The sequence below is a fragment of the Zosterops lateralis genome, assembly GCF_965231275.1.
Source record: "Zosterops lateralis genome assembly, chromosome: 6".
Classification (NCBI taxonomy): Eukaryota; Metazoa; Chordata; class Aves; order Passeriformes; family Zosteropidae; genus Zosterops; species Zosterops lateralis.
In genome coordinates this window covers 34,482,535-34,497,838 of record NC_139761.1, presented here as the reverse complement: position 1 = coordinate 34,497,838, position 15,304 = coordinate 34,482,535, and the positions used below count along the sequence as shown (strand labels likewise).

The window sequence follows — 15,304 nt, the reverse complement described above, 5'->3', positions numbered from 1 at the left end:
CCATGAATGCTGGAGCCATCAGCATTCCAGTCTCTCTTCCAGTATCACTGGTGAACACAGTTTTCTCCCCAGACCTGGGATGACTGGACAATAGCATCCTTTTTATCTTAAGTTCCTGTCACAGTCCAAATTCCAGTTAGCAGGCATATTTGGAGAGGGGTGAATTTCCGTGGTCACAGAAGGACAATGAGGTTTCTTTGCAGTCTCCTAGAGTGGGCAAAAGTCCTCTGATAATTTTTGCAATCTTAAAGCCATTAACTTGAAACAATTTTAACAGCTCCAGAGATGCAAAAATTAACTTTCATGTTGGGCTGCAGGTGAACAAATCCAACCTCATCCACCTTCATACAGCTTTCTCTGAGACAACCTGCCAGCTCAGAGTGGGAACATCCAAGTCACTTCAAAAATAGCTCTCTCTCTCTCTTCAGCCAGATGCTGTGTCAGCTCTTTTCTGACATGGTGAAGCCAGCAGGAATTACTTCAGTGTTCCTAGCCAAAATCATGACTGAGGGAGATAGCAGTGGCACTTAGTGCTATGCAAGGCCAGACCTGTGCTGCAAAATGGGACACTGGACACTCAAACTGCAGTTTTTAAGTGCTTGAAGCACAGCATAGAGATGCTACAGAAAAACTTGTTTCACCGGAGTCATTTGTTCTCACACCATAAAGCAATGAGTTAAGGATCTGTTTTGTACTGGGACTGAATTTACTTTAATAAGGTGAGCTGAATTAATCTACTTCAGCCTCCTAGATCTTGCACCAAGAAACTACTCTGAAGTCCAAACTAGAGCCACCTAGTTATAAGTTGTATGCAGGAGACTATGCTGGCACCAGAGAGGCAAGGTGTGAAAATCTCAGTCTCCACTGGAGCCACAAAGAGTTGCCCCCCTGTGGCCTGGTGTACACCCTGTGCCTGCAGCACAGTGCAGGTCTAGCTCAGCTGGGGGCAGAGAGCCACCCACCACCACTGCCTGGGCTGTGGGTGTGGGCTGGCTGAGCACACAGTGAGTCTGTGGTTCCTCTTCCTCAGCTGAAGACCTCAGCCTAGTCCCCATGTGCTGAAAGAAAACATAATGTGAAATAAATGCTCATTTATGCTTTTGCAGGAGATGCAGATATAGGTTTGTGCTACAACACATAGCGTAGAGTTTGTGGTGTTTTCTGAAAGAAAGCTAGACAACTTCTGGAGTGCATAGGCAAGGCTCCTTTGAAAAACAAAACTCACCATTAAAATCAGTTAGAAGGCCCTCAGCAGAATTACAGAAAGCATAATTGCTTCCCAAAGTTGCCAGTTTTGGGTTTTCTGGCAAACACTCCATACAAAACACTCACTGTTAAGACTCCTGATTCCTAAGCTGGCTTTTTTAAAACCCATTTCCTATTCAAGGTGTTTTCCAAAGTAAGGAGCATCAACTTCTGCACATCATTCTGTCCAATTTAATACCAGCTTTTGAACAGTTTCCAAGGTATTTTGCCTGAAATGGCTTGTAAGGGCTGGCTGCTGAGAAGTCAGAAGGTCAGCATTCTGCATGTCGATTGTGTTAGTTGTGTTACAGATAAGAGGAAAAAATGGGAGGAGGCAGGGAATGGCAGTATCACTGTTGGAAGCAGAGGCAGAAGCAAGCCCTTTCATGTCCTTTTGACTTGCTTACAGAATGGCAGCACTGCCAGGGAAAGGGTGAAGGTGTCTTGGGGTACATGTCGACTCCAGAACTAGGAGTATGGTCAAGGAATTTGTCTTTTCTTTTTCAAAATACCCTTTTCCTGGTTTTAGTTAAGTTTTGCCAAACCCCAGAGATAACAACTACTGGTCTTCCCTTAACCCAATAACTTGTTACCCTTTGTAATACAAGGAAATTCACTTGGTTTGCTAGTTCATTCTTGACAGATGCACAATGGCTGTCACACCTCTGCATTTCCTTCTTTTATTGTTGAATTTGTACCTAAAGGCTTAGCAAAGCCCTCTCTGACCACCTACAAACGTCCAGCCTGTGACCACCACACAAGCAAGAACCCCTCCCCTGGGACTGCAATTGCCTTGCCTTCCATGTGCAATGAATGAGCTGGCTCCTTATTCATTGCAAGAGATTTACATGTGATCAAGTGAAATTACAGTGATGACAAAGCTGATCAAATGCACTTGAAGGGATCAGTGTGTGGCCACCTCTGCCATGGACCTGGCGTTGCAACTTCTGATGAATGCCACTTCCTTGTAGCCTAGAACAACCTGTTTTACATCAGCAGCAGCTTTCCAGCATGGCTTGTTCCTTAAGATCTTTGAGGATTAAAAGGTTTTGGACAACAGCTAGAAGATACTATTTCAGGCTGCCATGGAGTGAGGCATGACCTGCAAAGTCTGAAGGCTTCCATGTGAAAGGGAGGTGTGAGGACACGCACGGTGCAGTGCCCATCTCCTACCTGTGCTGTGGGGAGATTGTGCTACAAGATCCCATGCCCCACCTTCTACAGTCATTGTACACTCCTGCTGAAGCTTCACAGCCTTTCTAAGCAGGCTGGGCAGATTCAGACAACATCAAACCAGACATGCACTCTGGAGCTTGTCTTAATTCAGCCTGGAGGCTTACACATGGGAGAAACATCACAGACCTCCAAAGCCAACCACAGACTGACACCTGACTCTGCATGGAGGAAAGTCCCAATCCATCTCCTACAGCACTGCAGGAATAACTGGAACTCAAGATTCAGTAAGTAATCACCACAAGACACTGGAGCAAAAGTTATCTATTTTATTACAAAACTGAAACCAAACAGATGCCTTTCAGTTTAACAAATTTGCCACAGGCGGAAATGTGCTGGGGCAGGGTAAGTTCAATATAAACTCAGGCCATGGAAAGCAGTACCTTTACACAAATGAATCCCACTGTAATGCAATTTCCTGCAACACACTATGCCCTTGGAAGATCAGCAAGAAAAGAAAGGTTTTTTTACTTCTGGCAGGACAGATGACTTGCACTGTTGAGTCCTGGTTCTCTTCTCTGTCCCAGCCATTTTCAGCTGTCATTCAAAGTAGAACTGGAGAGGCCCAGGAGGACTTGAAGGACGAGGAGACACATGCCCAAGGTCTGCTTTCAGACACAACACTGTCCCAGCTTCAGAAAGATTCTACTACTGATGCAAGCCACCCCTTGTTTGCCTTCCTTGAAGAACTGACCCAATTTTAGTTGCAAGCTACATGTGAATGCATACCTTTTGGAGGGGAAGGACACAAGGATGAGAAAAAGGAGGTCAGCAGAAGGATTTATGTAAGAAACAGGAGTGGTGGCTGGCTGGTTTATTTCCAGAAGATGCAGTGAGTTTTAGCAGCCCTGCAGTTCCCCCACAATCTTGTGGGGCATTGCCCAGCCCCAGTGCTTGGCTGATAGAATTCCTAGAGGCATCCAATTGTCTGTTTCTGATGGATATAACTATACATTAAAAAAAACCCGACCAAACAAAGAAAAATCCCACCCCTAAATAACCCCACACCACCAAACCCCAACCAACCCAGCAGCCAGAACTTTCAATTCTGAAAACTAAAATATTAAAATGGAGAGGGGTTTTTTTTAATACAGTTGGTTTCATTCTTTACTCCCTACAATAGGATTAGTGAGTGTGACACGGACATTTCTAACTATACACTAAATCAAATTATTTCAACACAAAAAAGATGTGCCCAGGGCATTAAAAAACAACAACAAAACAACCCAAACCAAACACACACACACACACACACACAAAAAAGGCAGTCAAGAAGGTGGGAGCTTGCAGGCCAAAAAAGCACATACATTGTGTGAGAAACCATGAAGATTCAGCACAATCTGCTATTGCTAAGGGATGACTTGTTTATATTATGATGGTATGATGTATATTTCGGCTATTGCCAGAGGTGTTTCCAACCATGCCATATATTTTAATTAGCTTCAATATCCTTCCCAGAAGGAGAGTTATTACTATTCTTAAAAAGTTATTTATAGAAAGGCTTGTTAGTTTTTCTTTTAACTTTCCATTTTGTCAACAAGCACTAACAATGCATCAGGACACTTTTTGGTGATGCATTTATCTCATGCTATTGTCATGATGACATAACGGAGTGAAGATGCTGTATTTATCATCTTTTACCAAAGCAACAGAGCCTTGAGGGATGAGTCCAGTCTCTACAGCAACCTCTTGCTGTTTCAAGTAATTGTTGGTGTGATCTCAAATTAGCATGCCATTTCATCATCTTCACTACAGTTTCTTCAAACAGGTCCAGAGATAAGTGGCAGAAGGATCACCAGGTCTGAAGTGGGAGGCTGCTCAGAAGAGATGAGTGCTGCTAGTGGTTGGAAATACACAAGGCAAAACACTGTGTCCCGTCACACCCTGCTCAAATCTAGGATTCCTATTATGGGCACCCCTGCCAAAGAAACAACTTTGGTAAAACTGCTTGTGGCTGACAGCCCCTGTGGCTTCCAAGAACACCAAACTCCTCACTCCAAGCCTTCACTGTTACTGCTACCCAGTGTCACAGTAGCCAGGAGGTACTGGCAACAGCAAATCAGGCAAGTGGGCAGGCACACCACTCTGCAGGGGGAGAGCTTGGATTCACAACCATCAAGGCTTAGAAAAGTCACTGCTGACAGACCTTCACCAGTGAGCATGGCCCAAGCTGTACTGTTGAAACACAAGTAAAGCAGACTCTTGGGGACTAGCAACACGACTGTGTCTGTCTGCACTGACAAGTATGTCCTTTGCTCTTCAGCAAAGCACAAGGCAGGCTAATGCTGCTTTCAGCAGGCTTCTCAAAATGTTTATTGCTCTACAACATACAGATGAACACTTTGTCAGAGCAGATGATGCAAGACTTCACTCCACTGACTCTGCTAGGCCTATGGCTCCTACATCCTTCCTACAGCTTTAGATTCCAGACGCATGGCACATCTTTGCTAAGCATGTTATCTGAGCATGAATAGCAATGCATGTGTATTTCATTTCTGCCCAACTTGCAACAGGTCCACAAACTACTTCTGTACATCTCTAATACAACCCTTTTCTATCCCTACTTTAAGCAGCTTTGCACCAATACTTACATGAAATCTGTGCTCTCAAAAGCCCAATTGCCTGAGTTGCAGAGAGCTTTATGGTAAGAAAAAGGGGTCCAGCTGCTCTCAAGAAGCATTTGGTATCTGGGGCACTGTGTGCCCATCTGCAAGAAGAATTCATGCTGATACACTGGTTCTTTTCTGCATGGAGTTGCTGTTAAGGCCAGCCACTGAATGATGGTTGGGTGGCAGAAATGAATGCATTACTATAAGCCATTAAATGCAAAGTGTCCCTCTAACCCTAACAGCCTTCAAAAGCAAAGGGAGGAACAGAACAGTGACTCCAACCCCTGTACAAGACAACTGTACAATTTACATATATATTTATATACAGTATATAAAATTCTTTGAGTCCCAGTGAACTCAATTTTACATCATCAGTAGCTGTTCCCATTTTAAAAAGTCATGATACTTCTTCCCTCCACTTCCCAAAGTATTAGATAATGGTGTTGAAAAGCAATTAAAAACAAACCCAAACCAATTTTTTCAAAGTGCAAACGTTCTGGGTGCCACTTCTGCTACACTGGATGTTGCTGATGCTGCATGCTTGCTCACAAGCAGCAAGGTGTCTGTCCGTCTGTCACTGGATCTTTTCTTCCTTTGGGTCAGCTCCTGCCTTCCCTTCTTGTCTTCTGCTGCTACACCAGGCGACCTACTGAGAGAGTAGGGTGGGGTGGGCAAGGAGGGAAAAACAAAACAGAAGTAGAACAAGTAAGGGAAAATGGCAAATTAAAGCAAAAAGAAACCTGACTGATATAGATCCAGCCTCTGCTGAAGCCATGGCCGCAGAAAGCTGAGATCCCAGAGTAAGTGTGAGGCTGAAAACAACCAGAGGCTAATGAAACAGCCTTGCTGGAAAAAGCATTGAATGAGTCACATGGAGCCTTAGGGACTGACATATTTTTAAACACAAAACACCACTTTCCTCCCCCTCCTTGGAAATGGGCATGCAGTCTAGGGAAACAACTGGTCCAACATCCCTTGCTCTGCTCTTCTGCATGGCACAGCTGATGCAGAAACCCGCTGCTGCCATCTCCCCATCACAGCCACAGCCAGCTGCCTCCTTCTCTAGTAGACAAGCAGGTCTTGGAGGAGGGCTTTCTTCAGAAAGCTTTTGTTAAGCCCCTTACCAAAGGTTCTTAAAGAACCAAAGCTGTTATGGGATCAGAACTAGAGCTCTGTGGATTAATTACAGGGGAAAACGTGATGAAGAGAAAGCAAAATAGGGATTTGATTTTCAAAGAGGGGAATGGTTACCTCATTGAGAGGAAAGGCCTCACTGGGATCAGTGCTGATCAACATGCCCTGTCACAGAGGGCAAATATTGTCAAATGCAAAATTATTTCAGGTAGCCATATTTGCAATCAATTGCACAGCTCTGCAAAAGGTGCCCACAGTGCTCAGTGACCAGGACATAAACACAACAGATCATTTTCCATGTCTGTAAGTGCAGTGCAGCGCTGGAGTGCAGATGAGCTGTCCTACACTGAGCGCTCTGAATGACAAGGAAGGGGCCACAGCAATTGTTCAAATGCCTCTGTTCAGCTTCTAGCAGCAGGCAAAAATCAAGTACATACTAGAATGGAGGACACACCAGGAAACATAACATCATCAATGTACAAGGTGTAGTTGATCTTTATCTTCAGCTCTCTGTTCACCCCATGTCACCAGGACCAGCTACATTCCCCAGAAAGATAAGGAAGACAGCAAGAGGTATAGGAAGACTTCTGGCATTAAACAAATACATAGCCCAGGTCTCCTCAACACAAATAGTAGTCTAACCAGACATACATAGGACAGCTATAGAACAAGTGGCGAAAGATATAGGCAGGGGGGACTTCTCACTGCTTCCTACAATCCAAAATGAGAAGTACCAAACAAATCCATGAGGCAGCAAGTCTAAAAGCAAAGCAAATGATGTTGTTCATGCCTGATGAAAGGGTCTGTGTGATTCAATGCCACAAAATACAGGGGAGAGCAGACCTTTACCATGAAAGAGAAGAGTCTTCATGGAAACTTTTCCACAGAGTAATGTAATATAAACACAACAAATCACCTAAATTATTAGATAGAAGCTTGACAGAGGAAGGAAGAGTAGGATAGGAGAGTAGTCATCCCATAGCTGCTTTACCCTATTCCAATTCCTTAGCAACATTTTGTCTATTCCAGCAAAAGACATAGAGCTGGACTTTGAAATGACGCAATGGAGCTGCATGTTGGTTTATTTAAATCTCTTAAGAACAACTTTGGTTTCCAGCTGTTTCTATATTGCTGTTCATGAACATAGGAGAACCAGGGGAGAATGAATTCTGAAATACATGCTTATCACAGGAAAAAAGAAAACATTTTTACAAGATACTCACTGAAAGGGTTAAGGCCTTGTCTTTTTCCATTGGGCAAACTGCTCAGGCTACCTGTAAAATCCAAGAACCACATTAAAGGGAGTAAATTCCATGGCATGACAAAGGAGTCTTAGTCTGTTGCCAGAGTTCAAAGCACCTCCTCTGAGCATGCTCACAGCAAATCCTGCCAACAGGATTCACATGGAAGAGTCTAACCAATGTGAGAGATGAGAGATGTTAAATACCTGGTGTTATAGCAGCTGCGTATCATGAAATCCAGAGGTTTTGCTTGGGTAAGAAACAACACTTACAAGGTTAAACTGAACAGTGGTAGGAGAAATAAGAAAGAAAGGATGCATGTAGTATCATGAAGTTTCCCCAAGCAAGCAAAATAATGCCTTGTAGAAAGGAGGCAGAGAGTAAAGGTACAGGCAATACAGACAGCCCAGGTTTATTAAATCTTTCACTTGAATCAAACAAACGAGTGCCTAAAATCAAAGACCTGAACTTATACCTGGCAGAAGGGCAGAGCTGTGACTGTGTTATGAGGTAACAGGCAGACACCCTACACCAGATGGAGCTCATGGCAAGGGCCTCTGCACTGGGTACAGACAGCTCAGGGATTATAGGAGCTGTCAAAAGCATGTCACACTTCCTGTCAGCTACTTCCTCTGATTTCAGAGGAGGGATTAACTGAAAATGGGAGCTCCTGCTTCCAGCCAGCAGTAGTAAGCCTGTTGTCACCCTCCACTCCAGTCTATGACTTTGATTTGTGCATGCACATGACCTGACTGCACAGCTCACTCTGCACATCAAGTACTTTATTGCACATGCAGGAACAAGACAGGCAGAAGCTCAGAGGGCAGGGGCGAGGTGCAGGAAGCCCCAAGGGCCAGGAGCCTGGGCTGCAAGATGGGAATGGAGCTGATGGGAAGAAAAAGCCAGGGGGAGAAACAGGTGGTAGTGGCAAGGCTGAAATGGGTCACAAAGCACAGCCTATTGGCTTTAGAGAACATTTATAAGAGAAACTGTGAAAGCACAGTAAGTTATTCCAAGACCCCGAACACCAGCCCAGTACCAGCCACGCGCCCTGCTGGGATCAGCAGAACCACGGCCCACTGATGCCCATGTGTCAAACCCAGCTCTGCTGCCATGGGCAGAGGCTCCACTGCCAGGGCCAGAGGATCTGCCCAGGCTGACTGGCATTCACAGCCTGGGCCCTTCATGCGCTACTGACACAACAGGGAGGAAGGAATATGGCAGGCAGTGACTGTGGGTTACTAACATATAGCTGGGAAGTCCTTGGGAATTGTGGGGTAACATCCCATCATTTGGCAGGTTTCATAAAGCAGAGTATTTGCTCATCCTCACACTGTCTTGAATAACAGTTCTAGTCACACTGGATTAGGCCAGGTGTCTTTCAAAAGAAAAAGCCCCAAGGAAACCCCAGAAGCTTTTTATAGGAAATTATTAATTCTCAGACATACTGAGAAAACCTTTCACCCTCTGGGGAGAGAAACAACCTTGTGTTCTCAATACAATACTGATGTCCTGATCCATACTATCACTAACTTTAGTCAAAATTAAAGGCAAATTATAGCACCTCTACAAAGCTCCAAAGGTGAGTATCTGAACAAGACAAACAAAACCAAACACTGAACCAGTGCAGCTCATTTGATTCTAATCTAATAAGAATTCAATTCCTTTTTAGTTCAGTCATTACCTGGTTACAGTTATCTCATGACCACTCAGATTGTTATTTTCTATCATCATTGATCCAGAGGCCTTTCCCTTTGCCACCTTCTCCCACACAGTAGCTTGTCCAGTAATGATATAGAGCAAGTCATTCCCAGCCTCCCAAGCATGCAGTTACTTCTGAAGATAGCAATAAGAAAGATCCAAAACATCACTGAATGAAATCTGCTGTTCAGATTGTCTGTCTGCTTTTCCTTCTTCCTGTAACATTTCCTCAGATTCAGTAGAAAGTGACATTCTGTTTAATTACACACACATACACCTTTTTAATTAAGATATTTCAATCCTGTTTCTGGACTGCACTCTTGGTGGCTGGGTTCCACCTCAGACGTCCTCATGGCCTGTGAAGCACGCCCAACACCTACCATCTGACAAGCTCTTGGATAGCACAGCAATCACAGGATCTGAGCTGGCAGAAGGGAACTTCCCGTCAGCTGGCAGAGGGACATTTCTTTGCTGCTTATTCCCTTAGCTCCTCTTTGGGCAGGCACAAAATGCTGACTTTGTCTTCTAAACTTGGAAGAATATAGAAGTAAAACTCAACTCCAACATTTTGCAGCCAGCACAAGCCTCACTCAGATCTACAGCCCTCCTCTCCAAAATCACTGGACTCCAATTAATCTTGGGTGCAGTAACTTTCCAGCAAAGCTGTACAATGTGTGTCTATCTCCTCTCAAGGATCCTGCCTTTTGACTAAGGCAGAGAGATAAATTTGTTCTTTGATCACAGATGATTCCTCCCTTAACTCAGGCTGTGCAGACTACGCTGAGGAATGCTAACTTTTAACAGGCTGTAAATCAGTCTGTTTTCCTTCCACAATTCCTCAAACAATCCTAGGTCAAGTGATGGCAGACTCTTTCTGGCATACCCCAAGCTAAAAGCCCTGCCTGCCTGTTCTGCACCAATTTAAAAAGCCATTTGCAGGCTTCTGCAAACACTCAAGGGCTGACTCTTATGTGGCTACTCCATTCCGAGATCCAAGAATGGCATTTTTCCATGTAAATGGCCCCTGATAAAAACAAGTCTGGTTTAAGGAGAGGGACAAAAACTGTGCAAAGTGGCCAGCAGACCTGGCAGATTTGCCAGCAGCTTTTTGGGTCACCATAAGAATGGAAAAGAAGAAGGGTTTCTGACAGACTGGGAAGCTATTGTCCTCACTGGAGAACCACTGGTTGGCAGTACCCACATATTGAGTTACCACAGATATGAAGAGACTGCTGAGGAAGGGAAGACAGACAATTATGCATCTCAAACAGATTTAATTCTAAGCTGAAAAGAGCTCAGATTCAGGTTTGTCCTTACAAATATCCCAGCTAAATCCCCACATATAAATCTTATTTGGATTCTCTAGGTCCCAAGAGGCACATAACAGTAGTGTCAGTAGTGTGTTATCTATGCTCTATGCTTTCTTTAAGCTCGATTTCCATATTTGGATGGAACTGCCCACCAAAAAAAAAAAAAAAAAAAAAGGAGAAAAAAAATAAAAACACTGACAAAAATGCACAATGCCCAAATACTACAAAATTTGTATTATGTTTGATTTTCAAAACCATTAGAAGTGTTCAATTGGCCTAGAAATAGGCATACTCATCTAGATTGATGACCCACTTTTAGTCCTTATGCTACTGGACACTCAAACAGGATTTGGAACATCTGAGCTAAGTTCACTTGTAATGAAGTCTAAAAAGGGGAAATTATAACCTTCCTTGCTTCCCTGCAACCCCTCCTCATCCAAGCTAGACTAGAAGAACTTTTCAAACAAAGCTTTTGTTGAAACAGAAACATTTCCATGAAAAGTTTTGTTTTCATCTGACATCATCAGTTTACAACTGAAAGTACATCATCAAAAAGGTTTCCAGCTAGCTCTTGGCTTGAACCCACAGTGACCTCAACCCCAGCAGATCTTCGGAGGCCATGGTACAGAGAAAGACAGCAAAATACAGGGACTGGCTACATGCACCTATGATCAGGATAAAGGAAAGTTAGAGAAGGGGTAAGATCCCAGAATCATAGAATGATTTGGGTTGGGAGGTCTCTAAAAGTTCATTTCGTTCCGACTCCCCTGACATGGGCAAGGACACCTTTCACTAAACCAGGCTACTGAGAGCTCCATCCAACTTGGCCTTGAACAATTCCAGTAATGGGATATCCACAGCTTCTCTGGGCAACCTGTTCCACTGCCTCAGCATGCTCACAATCAAGATTTTTTTTCCTCATATCTAATCTAAACCTACTCTCTTTCAGTTTGAAGTTACTCCCCCCTGTCCTGTCACTCTGTGCTCTTGTAAAAAGTTCCTCTCCCTCTTTCTTATAGGCTCCCTTCAGGTACTGGAAGGCCACAATTACGTGACCCCAAGCTTTCTCTTCCAGGATAAACAATTCCAGTTCCCTCAGCCTTTCCTCACAGCAAAGGTGCTCTATCCCTCTGATCTTCATGGCCCTCCTCTGGACTCACTCCAGCAGGTCCTTGTCCTTCCTGTGCTGGCACCCCAGAGCTGGGTGCAGTGTTCCAGGTGTGGTCTCAGCCGAGCAGAGGGGCAGAATCCCCTCCCTGGCCTTCTGCCCACATTGTTTTGGATACAGCCCAGGACACGTTTGGCTCTCTGGGCTGGAAGTGCCCATGGCTGGGTCATGTCCAACCTCTCACCCTCCAGCACCCCCAAGTCCCTCTGGGAGGGCTGCTCTGATCTGCTCACCCATAGCCTGTGCTGTTATTGGAGATTGCACTGAACCAGGTGCAGGACCTTGCCCTGATTGTTTTAAAACTCATAAGATTCCCTTGGGGCCACTTCTCGAGCTTGCCCAGGTCTCTCTGGATGGCATCTCATCATTTAGGCATGGCAACTGCACCACTCAGCTTGGTGTCATCTGCTAATTTGCTGAGGGTGCACTCAATCCCACTATGTCATTAATGAAGATATTAAATAACACTGGTCCAGTATGAACCCCAAGGGACACCACTTGTCCCTGATGTCCATCAGGACTCTGAGCTCTGGATGTGACCATCCAACCAATTCCTTATCCACCTAATAATCCAACCACCTCTCTCCAGTCTAGAGAGGATTTGTGGGGGACCATGTCAAAGGCAAAGATACTGACTGTTTCTAAATTTAGCAGTTCTTATAAGTAGGAAGCATAGAAAACATGCCATCTACCAACTCACAACTTCACGAATTCTTAAAAAAGATCCATTACAAACTTGCTTACTGCACCTCTGGAGCACTCTCCCTCAGTTCTTCCATGTTCGTACCTGCTCTCTGCACTGCCCCCTGCACTGCTTTTTAGTCCTCAACATCCTTTAACTTATCCCTTAATCTTTCATCCTCAAGGCTTGTCAGGTCTATAGTAGGTATGTGGAGCTGTATGACAGAACAAGATCAGAGCCCCTTTTTGATCACAGTCCTGTCCTCCTCATACAACAGGAGAAACTATGAAAGGTTAGGGCTCTGTTCTCAGCAATCAGTTGGACAATCAGGCACTCACAACAATGTCTTGCTGCCTTCTTTCCCCTTCACATGGGCTCAAAGTTTCACATTTTCTTTCTTCTCTCCCTTTGATTTTTTTCCCCTTCCATAAACTAAATTTTTAACAGTCAGTTGGCCAGGGCAGCAGATTCCAGAGAGTCTTATTCCAGGCCAAATAGCAATAAAATCCATTTGGCATATTCGTCTTATTGGGAAGGTAATAAAATTAAGGATTGCTATTTTGGTATGTCATTCCTCAGTAAGGTACTGATGACTAAAAAAACACCTCCTCAGAGCTAGGAAGCTGAATGCTTCTTACAGCTGACTAGTAATGCTATATGCTTATTATGGTAACTAAGATGCTTGCAAAACACCGAGAAAATGCAACTTCCCAACACCTAATTGTACTGACTCCCTTTCCACTTGTGCTAAACCTGAGAAAAGGACTAAGGAAAGATTATGATGGGAGAAAAAAAAGCCACCCTTCCCAACTACCATGACACTTATAACAACAGCTGTCTGCACAGCCAAAACACCTGCACAGGAAATTAGTCCCCTGGAATCTCCCTGTATGTCTTCTGCCAAGCAAGTCTACCCACTGTCAAGAATGACTGATAATTACTGAATTTGTGTTGAACAGTTTCAATTCCTAAAATTTCCAAAAATATCAATTTGGTTTGGGTCCCAACAGATGATGAAGTGAAGATGAAAGAAGGAAGAAAAGGCAGGAGGGTGGGTTGACTGCTCAGACACTAAACAGAATGGAAAATAGGTTATTCACATGCCTTATTTCTCCCCCAATCTCAAAGTACAATTTAAGTCTGAAAAAGGGCAACAGTACAGCTCTGTGCTTTCTTTCTGAGTTGTTCTCTTTGCATCATCCACTCTCCTGCATGCTGAATTTAGCAATGAAAATAAGTATTATTTCTGTTAGTAAACAGGGTCTCCTGAGAAGGACTGAGTCTGTGCTGGCTCATACATCATCTAACCTGCATGGCTGAGACAACAGAATCTTGTTAGCAGGGTATTACTCAGAGGGGACCTGGTCTTAACTACAGGTTCCAAGGACTTTAACAGTACAAGCAGAGTGCTGGCCAAGAACTCTCATCTGTTTATGTACAGAAACTCTCTCATCTGTCCTGTTCATGTATATTGCTTAACACAGAGGTCTGGGATAAAGCATAGAAGATGGAGCCATAACACAAGTAACAAGCTACATTTGCATGGCAGTGTATGAATCCCACTCATTTGCACACACAAACTGTGACATTTTCAAAACAGCTGAGAGAAAACAAATTTCTGAATTTGCTGTAACTCAGTTTTTATTTGTCATGTTTGTTTGTCAGTTTTTACTGTCATGCCATCAGGAAGAAAAGGCACTCACCTCCTTCCTTGCTGACTCCCAAACACCCTTTCAGCTCCTGAAGCGAGATTGACTTGTCCTTGTTGAGGTCACAGTAGTCAGTGAAACGCCGGGCACATTTCTTGGGCTTGGCTTTCTTCTTCACATAACGTTTGAAAGGCTTTAGCTCCCGCTTGTTGATGTCATTGCTGCTGTTGTTGTCCAGCTGGCTGAAATACCAGTGTACCACTCGCTCCTCTAATGTGTGGCTGGGGTCTGGCTCAGAGAACCTGGAACAGAGGAAGCACAGGCCCCCAACAAGGGGGTGCTCTCACCAACACTGTCAAGCACATGCTGAGGAGCAAGAGCTGCTCATCAAATTGGGCAAGTGCTATGCCATGTTCAAAGTAAGTAAAAACCACAGGTCTTCCAATCTCTTCCTTTTAGCTGGGCTCTTCTGAGACAGATGAACTTTTCCTAAAAATGTCCTTTAGCATTAACAAGTGAATTGCCAAGAGAATCTTGGAGTCTGATAACCCTCAATAGCTCTGGTTCTCCTTACACCTGTTGCTGAAACTCTGCCTAATCCCAGAACAATCATTGTTAGAGGGCAAGAGACAATCTCTCTGGTCCTGTTGACCTTGGGCTCCCATTCAAATTACCAGCAAGAGAGCCATGAGTGTCAGCTGTCATGGTAGTTTCGGTGACAGTAACATCTAGACTTCAGAAAGGTAACAAATCAATTTAATGCAAGACAACAAATTAATTTAATGCAAGACACATGCATTATTTGAAAATGTCCTTAGCCAGACACAATATTCTCTCTGTATCTGTTTATGTAATCTGAGCTCTTCTGCTGTATTTTCAGCATTTTTCATGCTTTTCATATAGCTGATTGACACGTAAGAGTTCCATAGCAGATAAACATCACAAATCCATTAAAAGCAGTACTACAGAATGGCAACTTCAGTTTGTTTCATTTCTTAATAATTATGGTATTACCAATTTGATGCTATTTGACTCACATTTTCTTTCTGTGGACAACAACAATATCAGAGAGGAAGAGGAAAAAAAAAAAGCAGGAACAGCAACAGCTACAGACACTCAAATATGGAACGCTGCCTTTCAACATCATGCCATCACTGAACAGGCACTGTTATGTCATACCATTTAAGCAGTATCTGGTGCTCTGCAGCAGCAGTGGGAAAGGGGGTTCTTCCTCAGGGATACTGAGATCCAAGGAAGAAACTCTTTCTAAGCTAGTCTGTCCTTTCTCCATATGATGAGCATGCCAACAGAGAAAGCTGAAAAGATGCTGAA

The 15,304-nt window shown here is 43.9% G+C and overlaps 1 protein-coding gene across 1 annotated transcript in view; it reads right to left on the bottom strand.

Annotated features, from left to right (window-relative positions):
• Positions 1–2,776: 2,776 nt before the first annotated feature.
• Positions 2,777–15,304, bottom strand: part of SMOC1 (SPARC related modular calcium binding 1) — a gene marked incomplete at its 5' end in the record, with an annotated part of 130,680 nt that continues 118,152 nt past the window's right edge. Inside the window, 3 exons of the mRNA XM_083862605.1 lie at positions 2,777–5,736; positions 7,445–7,495; positions 14,027–14,274. Of these exons, the coding sequence (XP_083718731.1) occupies positions 5,720–5,736; positions 7,445–7,495; positions 14,027–14,274 (316 nt within the window). The 3' untranslated portion in view covers positions 2,777–5,719. The remainder of the gene's footprint in view (positions 5,737–7,444; positions 7,496–14,026; positions 14,275–15,304) is intronic.